A 20376-nucleotide genomic window follows, 5' to 3' on the forward strand; every position below is an offset into this window, starting at 1 on the left:
TGATCTTTAAAAAAAGCAACCATTGTTTCCAAACTCGTTTCCAAACTCGTCATACATGATGTTGCTAGATGTAAACCTATTGTTAAGCAGTTTAGCAAACCAAGTCCTTTTCTTCTTGATATGGAGCTTCATATGACTAGAAGAAAACAATTATACAAGGAGATGAGTTTCAAAGAGAAAGAAAGGTCTAGCCATCAAAAGGAAAACTGAGTGATTGCCCAGCCAACAACCCTAGACCCCATCTCTATGTCATCACCAAACAGTCACTGTATGGGTAATTCTGATAGGATTTAAATGTCTCCGTTTATACCAAATATAGTGTACTACCTCGTCTTTAATCAGTTGACCTCCTGATAATTTGTTTTGTAAGGCTTATACATCATTGAGTTACAAAATGCATTCTTAGTCAAGTTACTTCCAGATCTAGATATGTTATATGATATACAAGATCGTTTAGAATGACATGGAAAAGTGTTTGGTTTAAGTTTTGTCGTGACTCTTCTATTTTAAGTAGAATTCGCTTGAACATATTATAATAAACTGATGCACAATCAATTTCAGCAAACATTTTCAATAGCAAACCCAATTCTATTATTATTGAGATTAGGTGACGATGATAATCTGCAGCTCCAAATTAAGTGGAGGAGAAAGAGACCGGACGCAGCCATGTCCTCTGTAGGCAAAGGTAATATTGCTCCACCTGTCAGCAACACATAAGCCAATAAAACACGCGCAGGCCCAGCCTCCCCTCCCTTCCCCTCGCCCCCCCCTCCCACCGCGACCTCCCCGCCGGCGTTCGCGGCCCCGTACCCTCCGCCGCGCCGCGCCGCTCGATCCCCCCCGCGACCGGATCCCATTCCCGATCGAATCCCGGATCGCAGTTCCGGCCGCGGAGGCGGAGGGGACGCGATGAGCGTGGTGGGGTTCGACGTCGGCAACGACACCCTGGTGGCCGCGGCGGCGCGGCAGCGCGGCATCGACGTGCTCCTCAACGCGGAGTCCAAGCGGGAGTCCCCCGCCGCGGTCGCCTTCTCGCACAACGCGCGCCTGCTGGGGCCCCACGCCGCCGGGGCCCCGTCCTCGTCCCACGCCCCCTTCTCCAGCGTCAAGCGCCTCCTCCTCCTCCACGCCGGCCGCCCCGCGCCGCTCCTCCGCTGCGACCTCGCGCGCCTCCCCTTCCCCATCGAGGTCCCCTCCGCCGATGGCGGAGGGGGCGCGCTCGTCCACGTCGACCACATCGGCCGCCGCATCGCGCTCTCCCCGACCCAGCTCCTCGCCATGCTGCTCGGATACCTCAGGCAGCTCGCGGAGGCCGACCTCGAGGCGCCCGTCGCCGAGTGCGTGATCTCCGTCCCCTGCTACTTCACGCAGGCGCAGCGCCAGGCCTACCTCGACGCCGCCGCCGTCGCGGGGCTCCGCCCTCTCAGGCTCATGCACGACCTCGCGGCCACCGCCCTCGGGTATGGCCTCTACCGCTCCGACCTTGGCGGCCCCGGGGGTCCCACCTACGTCGCGTTTGTCGACGTCGGTCACAGCGACACACAGGTGGCGGTCGTCGCATTCGACGTGCCGGGGATGAAGGTGCTGTCGCACGGATTCGATGCGGACCTAGGAGGAAGGGACTTCGATGAGGTGCTATTTGAGCATTTCGCAGATGAATTTAAGGACAAGTATAAGATTGATGTCACTGGGAATGTGAAGGCAAGCATGAGATTGAGGGCAGCATGCGAGAAGGCGAAGAAAGTGCTTAGTGCGAATGCAGAAGCAGTGGTCAACATTGAGTGCCTGATGGAGGAGAAGGATGTGAGGGGGATGATCCGGAGGGAGGAGTTTGAGAAACTGTGTGCTGGGCTGCTGGAGAGGGTTGTCGAGCCATGCAAGAAGGCTATGGTGGATTCAAGGATTGAATTTGACAGGCTGCATTCTGTGGAGCTCGTTGGGTCAGGGTCACGTGTACCGGCTATTGCTAGAGTTCTTGCGGGGTTCTTCAGAAGGGAGCCTAGTCGCACACTCAATGCCAGTGAATGTGTGGCTCGGGGGTGTGCACTGCAGTGTGCAATGCTTAGTCCCACATTCCGTGTTCGAGAATATGAGGTATATTTGTATTTTTTGTTATCTTATAATCTTTGGCATTTGAGTTCCATGTAGCGAAAGTCGATACATTTGGTGTGTGCCAGGTCCAAGATGCAAATCCTGCTTCCATAGGATTTTGCACTATTGAAGGCCCAATTTCTACATTATCAAGTAAACCACTGTTCCAGAGAGGTCACCCCCTTCCTAGTGTGAAGGTCGCTACGCTGCATAAGAACAGCACATTTAAACTGGACGCATTTTACGTGGATGAGAATGAATTGCCTCCTGGTACCTCAACAGAAGTTGGTAGTTTCCAGGTATGCTATTTACTTGTTTGCTGATAATAGAATGATCACATTGCATGCCTTTTGTTTTGGATGTCTGTCCTTTGTTATTTAGGTCTTGCTTGTCTTATTTCTAGTATCGTCACTTCACAAGACTATATTCATTCTGACCACAAATATTGGGCATTTTTTGTTTTTTGTGGTCTCTAATATATGTCCATGACTTAGGCCTTTTATCATTAATTAATACACTAGCAGAAATGAAACAAGTGTTATGAAAGTTTTTCTGTTACAGTTCATTTTGTGTGTTCAATCTCTATACACGCGTTAAAGGCCAAAGTTTCAAAAGGCTGAGTGCACAGACCCCATGGCAACCGATATTAAGATATGGAGGGAGTAATGTTTTATTTTATTTTGATGGGGCTTTACCTCCTTTCTTATGACTAAAAAATGTCTTGGTCACTTGTCAATTGTCATCAATTTTTTGTCATCTGTTGGTCCATCATCTAGTGGCCTTGTTGTGGCAATATTTTTGTTTTGCATCTTATTATATAAGGAACAAAGTTCCATGATGGTGGAGGTCTGGAGCAATCTTGCGAAGCATAATATGAGTGTGTGATAGTTATGTTTGATCTGTAGCAAGTCTTGTACGCTGGTTCACAAAAGCATCTTCAAGTTAGTTTGCCTGTGATCCACTGTAAAATTTAATTAGTGCTGATTCTTTGAGAAAACAACAACACAACTAAAAAGAAATTCTAAGATATAGTATCATGAACCAACATTCCTAGGGAACACTTTGCGACTCCATTTTGTGAGCTTGTAATGTGTACTCACAGTAATGAAGCATCCTCGAGAGCAACAAGATACAGTGATATTTAGTTTTAATAGTTCGCAACAGCTTTGCAGTCAGAACCTGTTGTATCCCCAGCAGCATATTCAGAACTATCATCTGTGAGGACTGTTCCCTGCTTATAATTTCAATTCGCTCTTCACTTTTTATTTTCTTCCTTGGAAGTTAGGCTACCACTTCTCATGATGATAGACTAATAGCTCTATGTCATCCATCCATTAATTTGACACATGATGTTTATGGTTCGATAGCTAGGGATGAATAGAGGGATAATTGATATATTGTATCTCCTGTCTTCTGAAACCTCTGGGAACCATGCATATCTACTGGCATAAAATCCTCTTGCCATGAATCGAATGAAGATACACTTACAATTTGAATTAGTGAGGTGTTGATGTTCTACATTTTTTCTTCTAACTATTTGAAGTGATGTTATTGCAGATTGGTCCTTTCCAAGCACATACTGAAAAGTCTAAAGTCAAATTAAGAATTCGGTTAAATCTCCATGGACTCATTTCAGTGGAATCAGCTGCTGTAAGTATCAATTTTCATAGTAATTGGCAGCTTTTAATTAGTCACTTTTTTTTTTATGAACTTCTAACCTTATAACTGTCCTCAGTTGGTTGATGATGATCAAAGCAATGCAAACTCTGCTGACTCTATGGAGGTTGATTCCAATGGTGAAATGGTGAGGACTCTTTTTTGCACAAACTGAGCCTAGATCTGTGCCATAGGCATGTTCCTCAAACTTATGGCATTGTGTTCTTATTATTACTGTGCTGAACTGCTGATATGGTAGCATGAGCTGGTGTATAACTATTATTAGCAATAAATGCAGTATAGTAACTAGCAAGCACACAACCTTTTGCTTGTAATCTGTCCTTATCAATTTGGTGTAGCCATGCATTTTAACTATTTGCCGTGGGAACCTTGTTAATCTGTCGCCAATTGGTAGCGCATATCATGGAATTAGTTATATGCTGAGAATTTAAAACGAAATATGAAAATTTGATGCTCAAAGTACAACTTAAATACCTCAAAGTTTTTAGCAAGTGATCTTTCAGTTATGCCCAACTAACTGGGCGTCTCATCTGTTATTATGTGAAGGGGCAACAGGGTGATACATCAAGAAGCGGAAAGTTAATCCAACGACAGGATCTGCCAATTATTGAATCCATTTATGGTGCAATGAGTAAGCAGGAATTGCTGGAAGCTCAAGAGCAAGAAACACAATTAGCTTATCAAGATAAACTCATGGAGCGGACAAAAGATAGGAAGAACGCATTGGAATCTTATGTGTATGACACTCGCAATAAGGTGGCTAAATGAGAATGTTAACTATATCTTCCTTTTGAAGTCTAAACTTTCTGCTGGCTTATACACTGTTTTCTAGCTTTCTGAGAGGTACCGGAGCTTTGCAACTGATTCCGAAAGAGAAGAAATCTCATTCAATCTACAACAAACTGAAGATTGGCTTTATGAAGAAGGTGATGATGAGACTGAAGCAGTTTACACTAGTAAACTGGAGGAGCTGAAAAGGGTAAAAAAAAACTATTCATTTCTGTGTCTGCATACACACCTTTATGATCTGTTTCTTGGTATATAACTATATATTTTCAGAACTGTTTTCCTGTTCCTGCTAGTGTAATATTTTATGATTCTTCTCACTTTATTTTTTTGGTTTTGACTGACCTTGATTGTATATTCTATTTGTACTATTTTATTCTGTGACCTATCATGGTATTCTCCATGCTAATGCACATTCCTAAAACCATGATGATGTGATCACTTTATTTTTGAAAATCTCTTGCTGCACCGAACTTGGTTTGAAAATGCTCTTTGTTTTGATGTATGCCATATGGTTAGCTGATATCCCCCCTCCACCCCAACAGAAAAAGGGTCATCATACAATTTTGTGTATGCGTAGTTGTGGACTAGTTTCTTCCATGATCCCCCCTCCCCAAAAGAAAAAAAAAATGGTCATCATACAATTTTGTGGACTAGTATTATACTTATTACATCTAGAAAAATATGAGCATTATTTGAATTTGCACTTGTGAGTGGCGATGCTATTTGCAGTAGTTGGCGCTTAGAACTCTATGAATATCTGTTCTATTTTGCATCAAATCATGGTGGAGCATCTAATTCTGAGGTTTAATCTGTTTGTTTTATCCTTACCATTGGACCATTTTCTTTTGTTTGTGTTTATGTTTATAGCTTGTAGATCCAATCGAAAATCGTTGTAGAGATGAGGAGGTCAGAGCTCAAGCCATGAGGGAGCTTATGAAGTGCATTGCTGACCACAGGATGGCTGCCAAATCATTATCCAATCCTGAGCAAGATGCTGTAAGTTCTGTGGCCATTACCCTTTCTTTTGTGGTCTGTAATAGATTTGATCTATAAATTTCAGCACACAGATAATGCACACGCATTATTTTCGAATAGAGGGAATAGCCGTAAACCAACTTTACTTGTTTATATTTGTCTTGTGTAAAGCATCGTGCTCCAATGCTGTGTCTGGTGTTTCTGATGATCGGTTTCTGTCCAGGTTGAAAGTGAATGCACTAAAGCTGAACAATGGTTAAGGGAGATGTCACAACTCCAGGAGACCCTGCCCAAGAATGTCGATCCTGTCATTTGTTCCCATGAAATCAAGAAAAAGGAACAAGAGTTGAATATGTAATTAGCTCTTTCCTCCCTAAGGCCATTTTTCATCTGACTTGTGCAGAATCAGTTACTATTTACATCCCATATTATCTTAGTACATTTGCCTGATTCCACTTGCAGGTTATGTAGAAACATAGTAAGGCACAGGGGTTCTCCAGCTAGAGGAGAAGATCACATGCATACGGCAGATAGAGACTAGGCATTCCTCAGATTTCTTAACTGAACAGCGTTGTCAAGCCTGACATTTTGTAGCCAGATAAACCAGTTTCTGCTAACAGTCTTATACGATCGACGTTGTACCACACTCAGCCCGCCATTGGGTGCCTGCATCTCTATAGCCAGAGCTCGAGGTGCGGTTTTCACTTGAAATCCTACTAATCATGATTGTTGATCCTTGTGTATTCTTTTCCTGTGATCGACTGAAGGGTTCAGGGCTGTTGCCTGCCTTCTTCCTCTTGAACAAGGAAATGGAGTTCAGGGCTGTTGCCTGCTTTCTTCCTCTTGAACAAGGAAATGGAAGATAGGTTTTATGCCATCGATTGCTTACTTCCAATGACTAAGAGTTTTATCTTTTGGTTTCATTTTGTGCTGATCCCAGAAAGCTGTCCTGGATTGTCTATATGATGACTTTGTACTATGTACATTAATTGATCAAAGATGAGGTTTTCCTTTCCCTAAATTTGCATCCCTATTTTTTCACTTCTGCTTATGCTTATAAAAATTTGATTTTTTGTCTTAAATTTAGAGCAGTTTTATTTCATCGTAGTTTATTTTGCAGTCTTACTTTTAGATCGCTAAAAACATGTATACCTCTTATTTTTTCGCTTCTACTTATACTTATAAACCAAAATTTGAAATTTTCAAACTTGTTGATTTTGAGGGTTTTTTTACCTAGTCTATTTTCTAGCCTAACTTCTAGATAGCTAAGAACATGTATATAAAATTTTATTTACAAATCAATTTTTGTTTGTTAATATGCTGTTTGGAAAAGGGGAAAGCCAAACAATGAAATAAACAAATTTGCCTATGTAATGTAAATCATAAATACACAAGAGAAATTCTTCTTGTTTCTTTCCTTCAGCTGTTTTTGTTGTTGCAGTAGCTAGCAAGTACACGATGATCCGTTAGCTGGTAGAAATTTGCTATTGGAGCATGATGTGATTCTTCGTTTTCCTTGGTGTATCTCGAGCTATCTTATCTAATGAGAGACAGAAAGAAGAGATCGGTCATCAAGAAAAGGAGTCATAGGCAAGTCACAGATAGGCACTCGGGCAATTCTTTCTTTCTTAAGAAATAAGAGAGAATCTCCTGGTAGAGGCGGCTATGCCTCCCAAGCGATCTCGGCTGTGGGATTTCATAACTAATAGATTGAGCAGCAGCTCGTAGACCGCCTGAAAAGGAATATTTATTATTTGAGCTATATCCTGCCATAAGAAGACCAATAGGAGCAATACTTGAAATGGCAATTCATAAAAAAACACCAATACTAAGATCGGCTAAAACAAAGCGATATCCCAAAGGAATAACTAAAAAACTTAATAAAATTGATATGACTGCTATAGACGGTCCAATGCTAAATAAGGGAATATCCCCTCGGGATGACAAGATATCCTCTTTAAAAAGTAGCTTAGTTCCATCCGCTATAGCTTGAAGCAGTCCCCGGGGGCCAGCATATTCTTGACCAATACGTTGTTGTATCGATGCGGATATTTCTCAATCTAACCACACAATTACGAGTACTTCTATTGTGATTCCCAGTAAGAGGGTCAAAATGGGTAGAATCCACCCTTCTATCCAAATCCAATTTGCGTCGATAAAATAAATCCAAATTCCAGTAGTAGATGAATAATTGCAAATTTTTGTGTGTACGAGATTAGAATAACTTCAAAATAACTGACATAATTTTTTATTTTTCCTGATCAGAAAAATACATGAAAAAGAAAGGAGGTAGAAAAATTTTTGGATTTATGGTTAAAGAAGAAAACTGGGGTTAGTTTCACCAATAAGATACGGAGACTTGCTTCACATTTTGAATTACACAAAAAAGATTTTTCATCGGAAAGAGGTCTCCGAAGACTTTTGGGAAAACGTCAACTTTTGCTCGCTTATTTGGCAAATTGCTTTCAAGTAGTGTGGTCAATCTAAATACCGTTTGTTTTTACGACTCCCAAACATAATAGCTTCTGTTATCTGCTACACGAATTTTCAGCCTATTCGTCTTACGAATGTAAACATACCACGGCTGGTTTTCCTCATCGATGATGAGGTGTCTCTCTACCCTCTACCCTGTTTCCCAATACCTTCCATGCCAAAGTAAGAATTATGCAAATCAATGAGCTAACAAAGGAAAAAAATACAACTCCTTCAGTATTTTAAATAGATGACACCGTAAACTTTTGGCATACATTTGACCATTTATCTTATTAAAAAACTTATACAAAATTATCATTTATTGTATTATATCTAAATTAATTACTAAATTTATTTAATTATAACATATATTTCACATATTTACATAAATTTTAAATAAGACGAATGACCAAATATAAAAAAAATCAAGGATCTTGTCTATAAAAGGATTTTTTTAACATACCCTTAAATAATTATGATCTGTTCATTATACTTATTAAAAATAGAGCTGACTCCGGTGCATTTTACCGGTAGTAGAATTTAATCCATACCGTTGATATATTTTTATCGAACGACTATGATTAAATTATACTACCAACAATACTAGGTATAGTAGAAATTTAAAAGTGTAATATCGTCCTTTTATTGTGATCTTTATTAAAAAAATTATAAAATACTGCTAATCAATTAATTAACAAAGTACAACAATACCCTTTTTAATCAATGGTTGAGATTAATTCTACATGTTGTATAATACTATCAGTAAAATATATCGGAGAGTTGCCCATTAAAAATATATAGTTAGATTTAAATTTAATACTCTAGCGCTACCGCTAGTAGTGTGAGGTTACTTAATATTGCCCCTATTAAAATATTGAAGGAGTACTAAGAACAAGAGGTCATGCATCGGAGGTGATTTGATAAGGACGATAGGTTCTGCATTGCATACTGCGTTGAGTAGTACAAGAGCAAAGTAAATTAGCCGGGCGTGATAACACGTTAATGATTTCGTCCTTTACCGTATTTTCTTACGTTAATAATACCATTCTAGATTTGTTGTACTTGTTTAACTTGACCTGCCACTGTGTTCGGTTGTTTCTTCTGCACAAGGTCAATGAATGACGAAATTGAATTCATGTCACTTCGTCCTTCTACACTTATAAAATCTAGCAGTTTAATTGACATCAACATGAATTTTTCTACACTGCTAAACAATGCACATCTTGATACCTTGTACTTGATGATCTTCTCCCTGCGGTTGGTTGTATCTCAAGTAATTCAAACTGCTTGAGCAGCTGAATTGCTGTGGAGGGTGTGAAATCAACAAATCCAAAGCCTCAAGTGAACACCCCTAACCTTCCCAGCATCAGTGTGTTTCTTCAGACGATCCACTTACTACCGTCACTCCGTGGATCTCAGCTTGAGACACAGTTGGATCAGTTTGGTGGCAACGGTTTTGGGCTCTCCTGTCTCCCGGTACCTCCCATGCCATAGAAAAATTGGGTTTGGATGCTGGCAGGCTAGCTACAAGAAATATGAGAAAAAGAAGAGAAACATCAACTCTGCTCATTGTCTCTTGTGAGAATAAAATCCTTCTTGCGAAGACGGATGGAAGGATGGCAAAGACCAATTTAAGACGTTTTTTATCATCATTAAAAAGTAAAATTTTAGTGTAAAATTTTGATACCTTAATATACATCGTACGTTAAGGCACTAAATTTTTACACTGAAAAATATGATACCTCGAAGCATGACAAATAGTACATCATATTATATTGATTTAATTTTTGTCTCTAATTTAATCTAGAAAAATGAGGGCAACCGATCTATTGCTTCTGGGAGATGCTTGCAGGGGAACGCACAGGGTGGGGGTTTGTAACGTTTGTTTTCGTTGGTGGGCTAGGCTTATGTGCACCGGTCTTTAAAAACCAGAGACAAATCAACGATAATTTTTTTTTTGTCTCTGTCCCAGTCTTTCGGTTTTCTGTTTAAAGGGCTGACTCTAATTTGGCATTTTGGGTAGACTTTTTGAAGCACTTCATATTTTTTTACTTACTTTCATGACCCTAATGGATAATTTCTAAGTGTTTCATGTTTCTTTTTCTCGTGTATGCATGCGTACTAAGTATAAATGGATAAGAGAAATTCATCCTTTCATGCTCCTCTATAGTATTATTGTTGATAAAAGATTATTTACTTTTTTTGATGGAATAAGTCTACATAACCCCCTAACGTTTTACCACCTGAACACTTAACCCCCTCACCTAACAAATTAGGTATTTAACCCCCTAAACTATCTAATACTGTTTAGATTACCCCCTCTGGTTTTGTTGATTTTGCTTCTTGTTTTGCCATGCTAGCAGATTTTTTTTTGAACATGATTTTTTAATGCCTTATATTTTGCACTAATTTAGGTGAACATAATTGTATATGGACTAATTTGAATAGTAACTGAGAGTTGAATGTGAGAGTTGCTAGCTACTCTATGATTTGTTAGACCTGAATGTTGCATACGGTATTTTTTTTGCTACTCTGTTTCATGAATGATTGTGGAGCATCCTATTTGTGTCATGTTTAATGGGTTATCTCCAAATTTATGTTTCTTAGTGCTACTGAAGTATTGGACATGTGACTTATTTCTTGCACAAGCATGCAATTCAAGCTTTAATGGTAACGTTGATAAAGGAAAAATTGGTTAAATGATATTGTTAATTTTCAGTTTCCGAAGATCTAACCAAAAAACTTTCAGTTTTCTAGTGCAGATGGAACTGTTAGTTTTTAGTTTTCTAGTCCATATGCAATCATATTCCGCATGACATCAAAAAAATAATGTAATATACAAACTATCCAAATTAGTCCATATACAATCATGTTCACCAAAATTAGTGCAATATACAAGGCATCAAAAAATCATGTTAAAAAAATCTATTAGCATGACAAAATAAGAAGCAAAAACACCAAAACCACTTTGAGGGGTAATCTAAACGGTATTAGATAGTTTAGGGGGTTAAATACCTGTTTTGTTAGGCGAGGGGGTTAAGTGATCAGGTGGGAAAACGTTAGGGTTATGTAGACTTATTCCTTTTTTGATAACTATTGAATGATATAAACGATGAAATTAATAACTATAAGTTAAAAATTTATTGTAGAAATATGGGATAATGAACTTTTATATATATATATATATATATATATATATATATATCTTTTTTAGCAAAAACACACACTATTTAGCAGTTCTACAAGTGTGTACGCAAAAGCCGAAAACAAAGCTGACAATGAAACAATACTCCATTACCAAGCGAAAACTAAACACTTCAGGACAATATGATTTTCTTTGTGTTCCTTGGTGTACCTGATGCTTTAAACTAGTGTGGTATGGTCAATTCAAATGGCCTTTGTCCTTTTGTTCTCCCAACATTTTTAGCTTCGACGAGCCTATTCGTCTTATGGAAACAAAATAAATCACGATTGATTCGTCACACTATTTTATTTTCTTAAAGAAATGTTGGTTCAGTCGGTTCGATTGCATGTCCGATCTTTCAGTTGAAGGTTGGACTAGGAACTTATTTCAGTTAAACCCTTAGTCCTATCCGGTTGTAACTATTATGGTAAACCACTTTCAAGCTACAGAATTGCAGATCGACCTGAGCATGCATCACATGCAGATTAGAGTAGGCTGTTAAATCAACAAATCCAAAACTTCAAGTGGACACCCCTAACCTTCCAAGCATGAATTTTGGCCTGAAAAACACTAGCTGAACCGCTGCCTGCCTCCATGAATTTTGGCTTGAAACACACCTGAATCTGTTTGGTGGCAACAGTTATGGGCATTCCTGTCTGCTGGTACCTTCCACATGACATAGGCATAACAAATTAACAATTAGGTCTTGGGTTTGGAGGGCTCTTTTGCTGTCCTTGAGAAATACCCTAAGGTATCACATGTTTTATTATAAAATTTTAGTATCTTAAAGTACTAAACTTTTATATAAAAAATATAGTATCTTAAGATACTTTTTTAAGGATTATAAAAAGCTCGGATTTAGATGCTAGCGAGCTAGCTAAAACAAAGATGGGGAGGGAGAAGAGGAACATCGTCCTGCTCATTTTCCCTTGCGACATGAATCTTTCTTGTGAAGACGGATTCAAGGATGGCAAAAGGGAACAAGTTTAATTAATACTAACAAGCAGAGTAAATTTGAGTTTGTGGATTGTTTCATGTTTAAAATTGTTATAAACTTATTTGCTACTAATACTACTATAATCTTGTCTACACGTTGCTATCATATCATCTTGACAAAAACAGTTAGCAATGGACAAATTAAATTCCACATAAATTTATACGATGAATCATACGCTATTAAAAATGTATTTTTTTTTCTAAAATCATCTATGTGGATCAATCGAGCCTAAGAGCGCTCATCTCTACCATATGCATATTGTCAAATTACACTGATCAAATATACCGGTGATGTATCTACCATCACATCCTCTGCTTCATAAGGACACCGGGCATTAGAAACTCCTGATACCTCCCATACCAAACGATCAAATGCATGGGTTAATGGCTAGATCGACTGACGAGCCAGCCAACAATAAAGACAGCAAACTAAGTTGAGGAGAAGGGAAGTATATATATCAGCTTGTTGAAACCATCGTAATCTTGAACTCTTGGTCGTATGGACAACATTGAAGGATGGTAATGTCAATGTGACTGTGTTTGAGATCAAGATGTTGTAGTGGCACGAAGTTCAGACGATGGTCCAGCAAGAGTTCCAGATCGATGTAGGGTTGTCAAAATTTAGGAACTTTTATGCACGATATAAACATCTAGGTTTCACTTATATATTGGGGAGCCTGCTTGCCCAAGAAAATGAATAGAGGAGAAAGCCGAGAATAACAACATCATTTCTTCGTTTATAATAAACATAAGCAAAACAATTTATTATAAAAAATAATTTATGGATAAATTTATTATATTCGTGTTCTTGCTAATCTAAAAGCGAATACCATAAAACAAACTCCGATGAACCTCTCAAAACTAACTCTAAATTTAAGGGGTGATCGCTTGTCTTCTTTATGGAAAAAGAAGTCAATTAAATAACATATTTACAAATAAAAAGTATTTTGTGAATACCACTTTTATATGCGTGTTTTTAAAAGTTAAGACTGAAAAATAAGCTATAATACAAAAACTCTAAAGTTAAGTTTGACCATTCAATTTTTGACTTATAAACATAAACAAAAGGAAAAAAAGGGGCTAAAAGTCACTCTTAATTCCCAGATTGACCTAAGAAACATCATGAGTCGAGATTAGAGTCAAAACTGATAAAAGCATGCCATGTACAGATGTATTAATTCTTCTTGACGGTCTAATTTCTCTCTAGTAGGCCTTGATGAGAGCATAATTTTCTGCCTGTTCAAATTTCAGATAAAGTTTGAACGTGAGACGTGAAAACTCTCTAATAGTGCTACTTTGCACTCTGTTCTTTTTGGAAATAGCTATGACTATGATATGGCGTACGTGGAACTGAACTATTCTGATCGTACAACTGTAGTATGAAAAATATCGGATGTATAACATTGTTCGTTCTTTTCTTTGTTTTGCACATACGAGTGCTCGATCTTTCTTCACATCTCCTGTCACATGCGGATGTGGTGCCCTTGTAACTCCTGATACCACCCATTCCGAACTATTGGTTTTTGTGAATGAGACAGCGAAGGAGAAAGAACCGGTATACTATGTACTGCAGCAAATCTAACTATTATAAGCCTCTTAAGTCAGAGGAGAGGTTGCTGCGTTATGATGGGTAGGTGGATCGATGAGATATCGAGATGATTTGTTCCAAGCGTTGCCATGGTACTGCAGAGGATCCCATTTACGCCATGGGAGCTTGAAGGAGAGCATCATACTCAGCAGGAGGCATTCAATGGTCATTGTCACACGGCTGGTACTTCACTGTCACACTGCTCAAACTGCTCGAGGCTTTGCACACTCATGACGTGTTTAGTTCGTGAGAAGAAGATTTTTAGGTGTCATGTCGGATGTTTAATCGAATGTAGTTTTTTGACACGAATAAAAAATAAATTTCATAACTCGCCTGGAAACCGCACGACGAATATTTTCAACCTAATTAATTTATTATTAGCATATGTGGGTTACTGTAGTACTTATGACTAATCAGGGACTAATTAGGCTTAAGATTCGTCTCACGACTTCCCCCCACTATGCAATTAGTTTTTTCATCCTATGTTTAATGCTTCATTTAGATGTCTAAATATTCGATGTGAGTTTTTAGGAACTAAACTAGCCCTCAATCAACCGGCCATTTGCCTCGTAAAAGGGTATACATGTGCAGTAATGGCAGTGACCTGAGTAGTATGTAAGGTCGTGGGTTTAAAACTCAGTATAAACAAATTTAAGATTTTAGCCTCCTATACTTGGGCTAAGTTCATTTTTTTAAAAAAGAAAAAAAAATAGACCGCGTAAAAAATATCATTATTAAAAAATGCATGATGTTAATTTAATACCCCCAGCACATGATGTTTATTATTTACAAGAACAACTTTATACAAATTTTGATCCACTTCTACATGTGGGACCCGCGTATGTCTCTTCTCCTACCAATTGAATTATCCATTTGGTTATCTATAGATAATCTATTTACACAATGAGCTCAATATGGATTGATTCCATTAAACCATGATTCCTGAACTTAGTATAAGAAAGGTTTAGATTATTCCAACCATTCCCATCCTTGGCTGAATACAAATGATTATAAAAAATTCGTGTGTTCTTTTCTTTCCAAAGCATCCAACACAGAAATAGAAGCAACGAACTGAATGCCTTCCTAAACCTTATGATTGCACACTTCCTCCTTGGGATTGATATTGCAGTCCATCCATGTCTCCTGACATCTCTCATGCCAAACCAATATGAGTTTGGCCGATAAACGTGCTAATTAGCAGATACTACAAAAAGAGAAGGAAGAGGAAGAGGAAGAGGGAGTTTGGCCGATAAACGTGCTAATTAGCAGATATTACAAAAAGAGAAGGAAGAGGAAGAGGAAGAGGAAGAGGAAGAAGGCAAGCAGCATGCATGATGCATTCTCCCAGTGAGGCATTGTAGGAGATGAGGGGTGGTTCATGTCTAAAATGCTGGCAGCAAATTAATGATGAGCAAGCACGAGAGGAGTGAAAACAAGTGATCGATGGATGCATTTGGCACGTACCACTGTATTTTGACGCCTCTCATTTTTAATGTTTGATGCCATTATTTTTAAATATTTATTTGGCTACTTATCTTATTTAATTTGTTTGGTAGATATGCAAAATTGTAAGTCATATTTAAAATTACTTAAGTAATAAAACAGATTATAATAAAGTAAATAACAATTACACAATAAGACAAGACGAATGATCAAACGTATATTTAAAAGACAACTATATTAAACATAAAAAGTCAAAGAAATTAATTCACTAACTAAATCTGTATATCCACGAGAGCATACAAACACAAGAGCACTTGTTTACATAGCCTGAGACCCGAGTAACCTCCCGACGAAAGCAAACAAATCGTGTCAATGGATGATGTTGTTCCTCGTTGGGTGTGTTACTCCAGTCCATCCGCACCTCCTGACACCTCCCATGTCGAACCATTGATTGTGAATTAGGCTAATGATCATCTACTAGCCAAGAAAAAAAAGGAAGAAGGTATGCATGCATGCCTGATGCATTCCTCTGATGACGAAGGATAGTAAAAATAGGACAGAGGAGTGCATATATGTTGGTAAAATGGCTGGGTCGCTTGATGGTTCAGGTTTAAAACGATGCCAGGATAGGACCAAATTAAAAATAAGCAGGACTGCAAGAGCAAAAGAGGAATAAAGACAAGTAATGTTCTTGGCATGTACAGTAACTTCACTTTGAGCTGGATTAGGTGCAGAGAGTGTTAAAACTCTCCTAACCAATGCAGTGTGAGTCTCTGAAGATGCTGCTTGTCGAGCTGAGCTTTGCTGACTAAAGTTGAGATTAGTCTCTCCATTCGTTTGTCATGCTGCTTTTTAGTTCCTAACAGGCTATAGTTCTCCTGAAGTTCATGTATTTGTCGGACATGCTTCTCATTCTCTTTGAAGGCCTTATTATCCCGGCATAATGTTGAGTAGGGATGAATTTCTGAAGGTTCAAAATTCAGAAAAGGTTTGTATGTTACGAAATAGCATTGTTCATGTCTCTATGTTGTAATTGTAGTAAAGATTGTGAGATGCAGTTACTTTGGAGCTCGCCCTTACCTCTCAAGCTCAAACATTTCCTTTGGCTAGCCTGAAGAAATAAAATTCAATCAGCCAGCCAACTGAAAAAGAAAGGGCTGGTATGTTTATGAGAGTTGTCAGTTATGTGATGGGTGTGAAGACGCCAAACACATATTTTTCTCGTGTTCGATTGTGATTTTCACTTGGAATGTGTGTAAGGATGCTCTGAGATGGAATAGAATTCTGAATACCTTTTCTGATTTTCTTGATTGTTCTTTCTAGCCCTGTCGATCTAAATTTCCATAAGTTTGATTATGCATTTTGGCTGCTTGCTGTTGTTAATTATGGTCATTAGAAATGATATTATCTTCAAAGGTATGTTGCTAAAGACACTTGTAAACATTGTTTTTCATATGATCTGTTGTCTCCTGTAGTGGAAAGTGCTGCTGAAAAATGAAGAGGCCTCAACCTTAGAGAGATGGATCAATACCTTGCAACACTCGACAAGATACTTTCAAAATGCAAGATCTAGGATAGGATGATATTTTCCTTTTTCTTTTGTTGTATGAGCTCTATGTTGTCTGTTTAGGTGGTCTTTGATGACTGATCTGAAATCCAACTCTAAAAATATCGTTGTGGAAAGTTTTGATGTTTGTTTCCTCTAGTGATATTTAAGCATGAGTCTTTTGAACCTCAGTGGTTGTTTTTGTGTAATAGCTTATAAAACCGGTATCCTAGGTGCTCAAACTGGCTTCTTGCTTTAATAAAAAGCGGGGCATTATGCCTTCTTCCAAAAAAAATGTTGCAAGTGTAACAAGTTAATCACCTTGCTACCTTGCTCTTAGAGGATAATAGTTTTCTCACATACGGCACCAATGTTGGGCTTGTAAATTCAAGACATCATGTTACTCCCATTGACGCAACTTTTCATGTTCCAATGCATCCCATTCCAAACTAGTATTCACTGTGCCAATCATCTAGAAAAAGGAAGGCTAGACCACACATCTAAATGTAATTTTGGGTATCATGGCTGAGAGGGGAGAGGATTCAGCAACAGTGCTGCAAAGACATGGACAATTCTTAGTGGTTAATGAAGGGAAGAAGTGAGTCTCATAGATGAAGACTTATTTGAAAGTTTAAGAGGGAGAGAGAGAGAGTTGTCTGAACTCTGAATACATGAGAGCAAAAGACTGGGACCAAGTAAATTCACACACACACACAGAAAAGAAGATTTGGGAATAAAGAGAAAAGTCAAGCTCGCAACACTGCCCTGAATGCTGAAAATCTGTATGAGATATTAACATGTGCCCACAAATTAATCTTTGCTGAACACACGGATTGGCAGCTTTTCACTACTAGAAGTAAACAAGGAACATATGCTTTGGTAAGTAACCAAGGTAGCAGTTTAATCAAACCATCACAATTTTTCCAACTCTTAAGATTACTTAGAACATGGTACTAGTTTAATCAAGCTATCATATTTTCTCGAACTGATTCGATTTGCCAAACAGAACTGATGCGTGGGCTCTCACTTGTTGATTTATGGTAACCGTGCGGCATACATCAGCTCTCCTCTCCCCTCTGCCGAGCCATACTCCGGCAACGGATGCTGGCTCCAGCGAAACCACAGACTCTGGCTGACTTCGTCGACGTACTGATTTCTTCAGGATGCCTTCAGCGAAACATTGCAGTTCCATCTCTGCACGTCCCGACGCTTCCCATGCCAAACCAGCTGTGACCAAGATGACAAGTACAACAACAAGAAGACAGCTAAAGAAGATACTCGCTCTCTGTTTTATATTATAAGATGTTAACTCTATTTAGATTTATCTATAGATTAATGTATATGTTTTATATATATATCCAGAGAATGCACATGAGAGAGACCCCATATATAAATCTATGTTCATTCATTAGCTACATATAGTTAAAAGGACTAGAATGTGGTTCACTTTTTTAAACTCAAATGTATTTATTCTCCACTTTTTTTAACTCGAATGCATTTGTCACCTCACTGTACCAAGCTAAAACACTCTAAAAATAAAAGTTTTATAGAACCAATAAAGATGGTAAAAAATGATGGTAAGTTCAAGTACTATAGCGGAAGATGCATCTTGAATATCTATCAATTGTATATTAGAAAAAATAAATTCATCTATGGTCAGCCATGCTTCTCTCTAGCTTAACCTTGATTAGGGAATAGATTTATAGTGTTTCAAAATTTGAAATAAGGATAATCCTTAATAAAAGAGAAAGAGTCGAACAATAATTGAGCACTCGTCAGGGTTCATACACCATAGGGATAAATTTTTCATATGATATTTCTACTTTATAGTCAATTTTTTTTATTGTTAGACAGTTGAGCAGAGGAAAGGATCTAAGACATACTTGCTACGGTGAAGTTTTATCCCGATAAATGATACTTTTCTTGTGATTTGACTAATCAAAACTTACTTCCATGCCTTTTGTATTCAGTTTCTATAGTGTATGTTGTGCAAAACTTTAAACATGTTTCAAACATGGGTAACTATACAGACTTTAGAGAAAAGCCTTTCATGTTAACATGTTGTTAATGTCCCTCTTCTGGTTGCGACAAATTAATAACCTCTCTACCTCATTCTTTAGAGGGAAGCATTTTTTTAATCGCTTCATGTTGTTAATTGAGGTTATAATTTCATAACATCTCTCCAATCTCAGCTATGCATATTTGCATGTCCCAATACCTCTCATCCCAAACTAGTCATCAGGCCAATGAAGTACCGAAAGAAATAGTAAACCACAACTGAATGTGGTTTTGGTTAATTAGCATGGAGATAAGACTGAGAAGTTCAGCAGCACTGAGCTACCAAAAAGAGGGAAAAAAGCTTAGAAGCAAATCTCATATTTGAAGACAGAAAAAGTTTAAAGAATCTGGACTCCGAAGAACTATGGGTGGTTCAAGAGTGTAAAGACTATGGTCCAAAAAGAAATGCTACTACGAGAATAGATAGGCACTCCATCAACCCAGTGAGCAACAGTACTAATCCTCCGGACTGAAAACCAGTAACACACGTGATGGCAATTAATCTTTGGTGAACACACAGGACAAGTAGAGACCAGTAACTATTCAAACATTACATATTTGCAGTTTACAACCTCATCTTTTGGCTTATATTACGCATAAATATAATGTCTTATTGATGATTGAAAAATAATTTATAGATAGAACTTTTATATACATGTTCTTAGTGATCTAAAAGTAAAAGGTAAAATAAACTATGAGATAAAACCTCGAAATTAACTCTAAATTTAAATTTTAAATTATAAGTATAAACATAAGCGAAAAGATGAGACTCTTAATTTTTATCTTAGCACTAGCTCACACAAAACACAATTGTCCCTCAACCATTATCTAGAAAACCATCCAATTTTTGAATTACAGTATCAACTTTTTATGTTGTATTTTCCTTATCAACCATTACATTTTTTTTTGACCAAATATCAACTATTATTACATTGTGCAGTATACTCTTTCTTACCTGCATTGATCCACCTTACAACCATAGATGCCTTGATATAAAAACACTCAAAAGATGACAGTCGGGCATGGATTTAAACCCAATAGCATACACATAGTTACAAAATAAATAATATATCCAATCCCAATAGAGCTTTTACTCAAGGATAAATAGATAGCTGAACATGATCATCTTCCGTAACCCAAACTCTAGTCATGGACTCAAGATAGTACGTTATACTGCGACCCCATTCCTCCCCACTACCTATACCCCAATATTTCACCTCCATTTCTGCACACCCTGATACTTCCTATGCCGATCCTGGAATGCTTGTTCATCTACAATAGATTCTTAGCATCATCATATAACTGTACTTGATTCACTTTGCTAGACATCATGTACTGTAGACACTTTGCCTTTAACTCCTTGCGTTTTTTCTCTACGAATTTTTTGGGGCATCATGTGCACATCCTGATCATGATTATCCATCTATCATGTGCTATATACACACATACACATATATGTGTGTATGTATGAAACCATGTATGTAATTATGTAATAGGCTATTTTTCAAGCATTAAAGCCAACAAGTTGCCAAACACTTTGAGTTGGAGAGGCATATA

The 20376-nt window shown here is 38.0% G+C and overlaps 1 protein-coding gene across 2 annotated transcripts; it reads left to right on the plus strand.

Annotated features, from left to right (window-relative positions):
• Window positions 1-852: 852 nt before the first annotated feature.
• On the plus strand, window positions 853-6549 carry LOC102711989 (heat shock 70 kDa protein 16). Of its 2 annotated transcripts, none has more exons than XM_040525393.1 (9): window positions 853-2094; window positions 2178-2390; window positions 3649-3741; window positions 3827-3895; window positions 4324-4524; window positions 4601-4747; window positions 5425-5553; window positions 5756-5886; window positions 5995-6549. In XM_040525393.1, the coding sequence occupies exons 1-9, from the start codon at window positions 910-912 to the stop codon at window positions 6071-6073; spliced, it is 2247 nt and encodes a 748-aa protein (XP_040381327.1). In that variant the 5' UTR covers window positions 853-909; the 3' UTR covers window positions 6074-6549. The 2 variants fall into 2 exon arrangements, with proteins under 2 accessions (XP_040381327.1, XP_006657253.2); XM_006657190.3 differs by having other exon boundaries at window positions 854-2094; window positions 4315-4524.
• Window positions 6550-20376: the final 13827 nt, after the last annotated feature.

This window comes from Oryza brachyantha, chromosome 6 (genome assembly GCF_000231095.2).
Source record: "Oryza brachyantha chromosome 6, ObraRS2, whole genome shotgun sequence".
Classification (NCBI taxonomy): domain Eukaryota; kingdom Viridiplantae; phylum Streptophyta; class Magnoliopsida; order Poales; family Poaceae; genus Oryza; species Oryza brachyantha.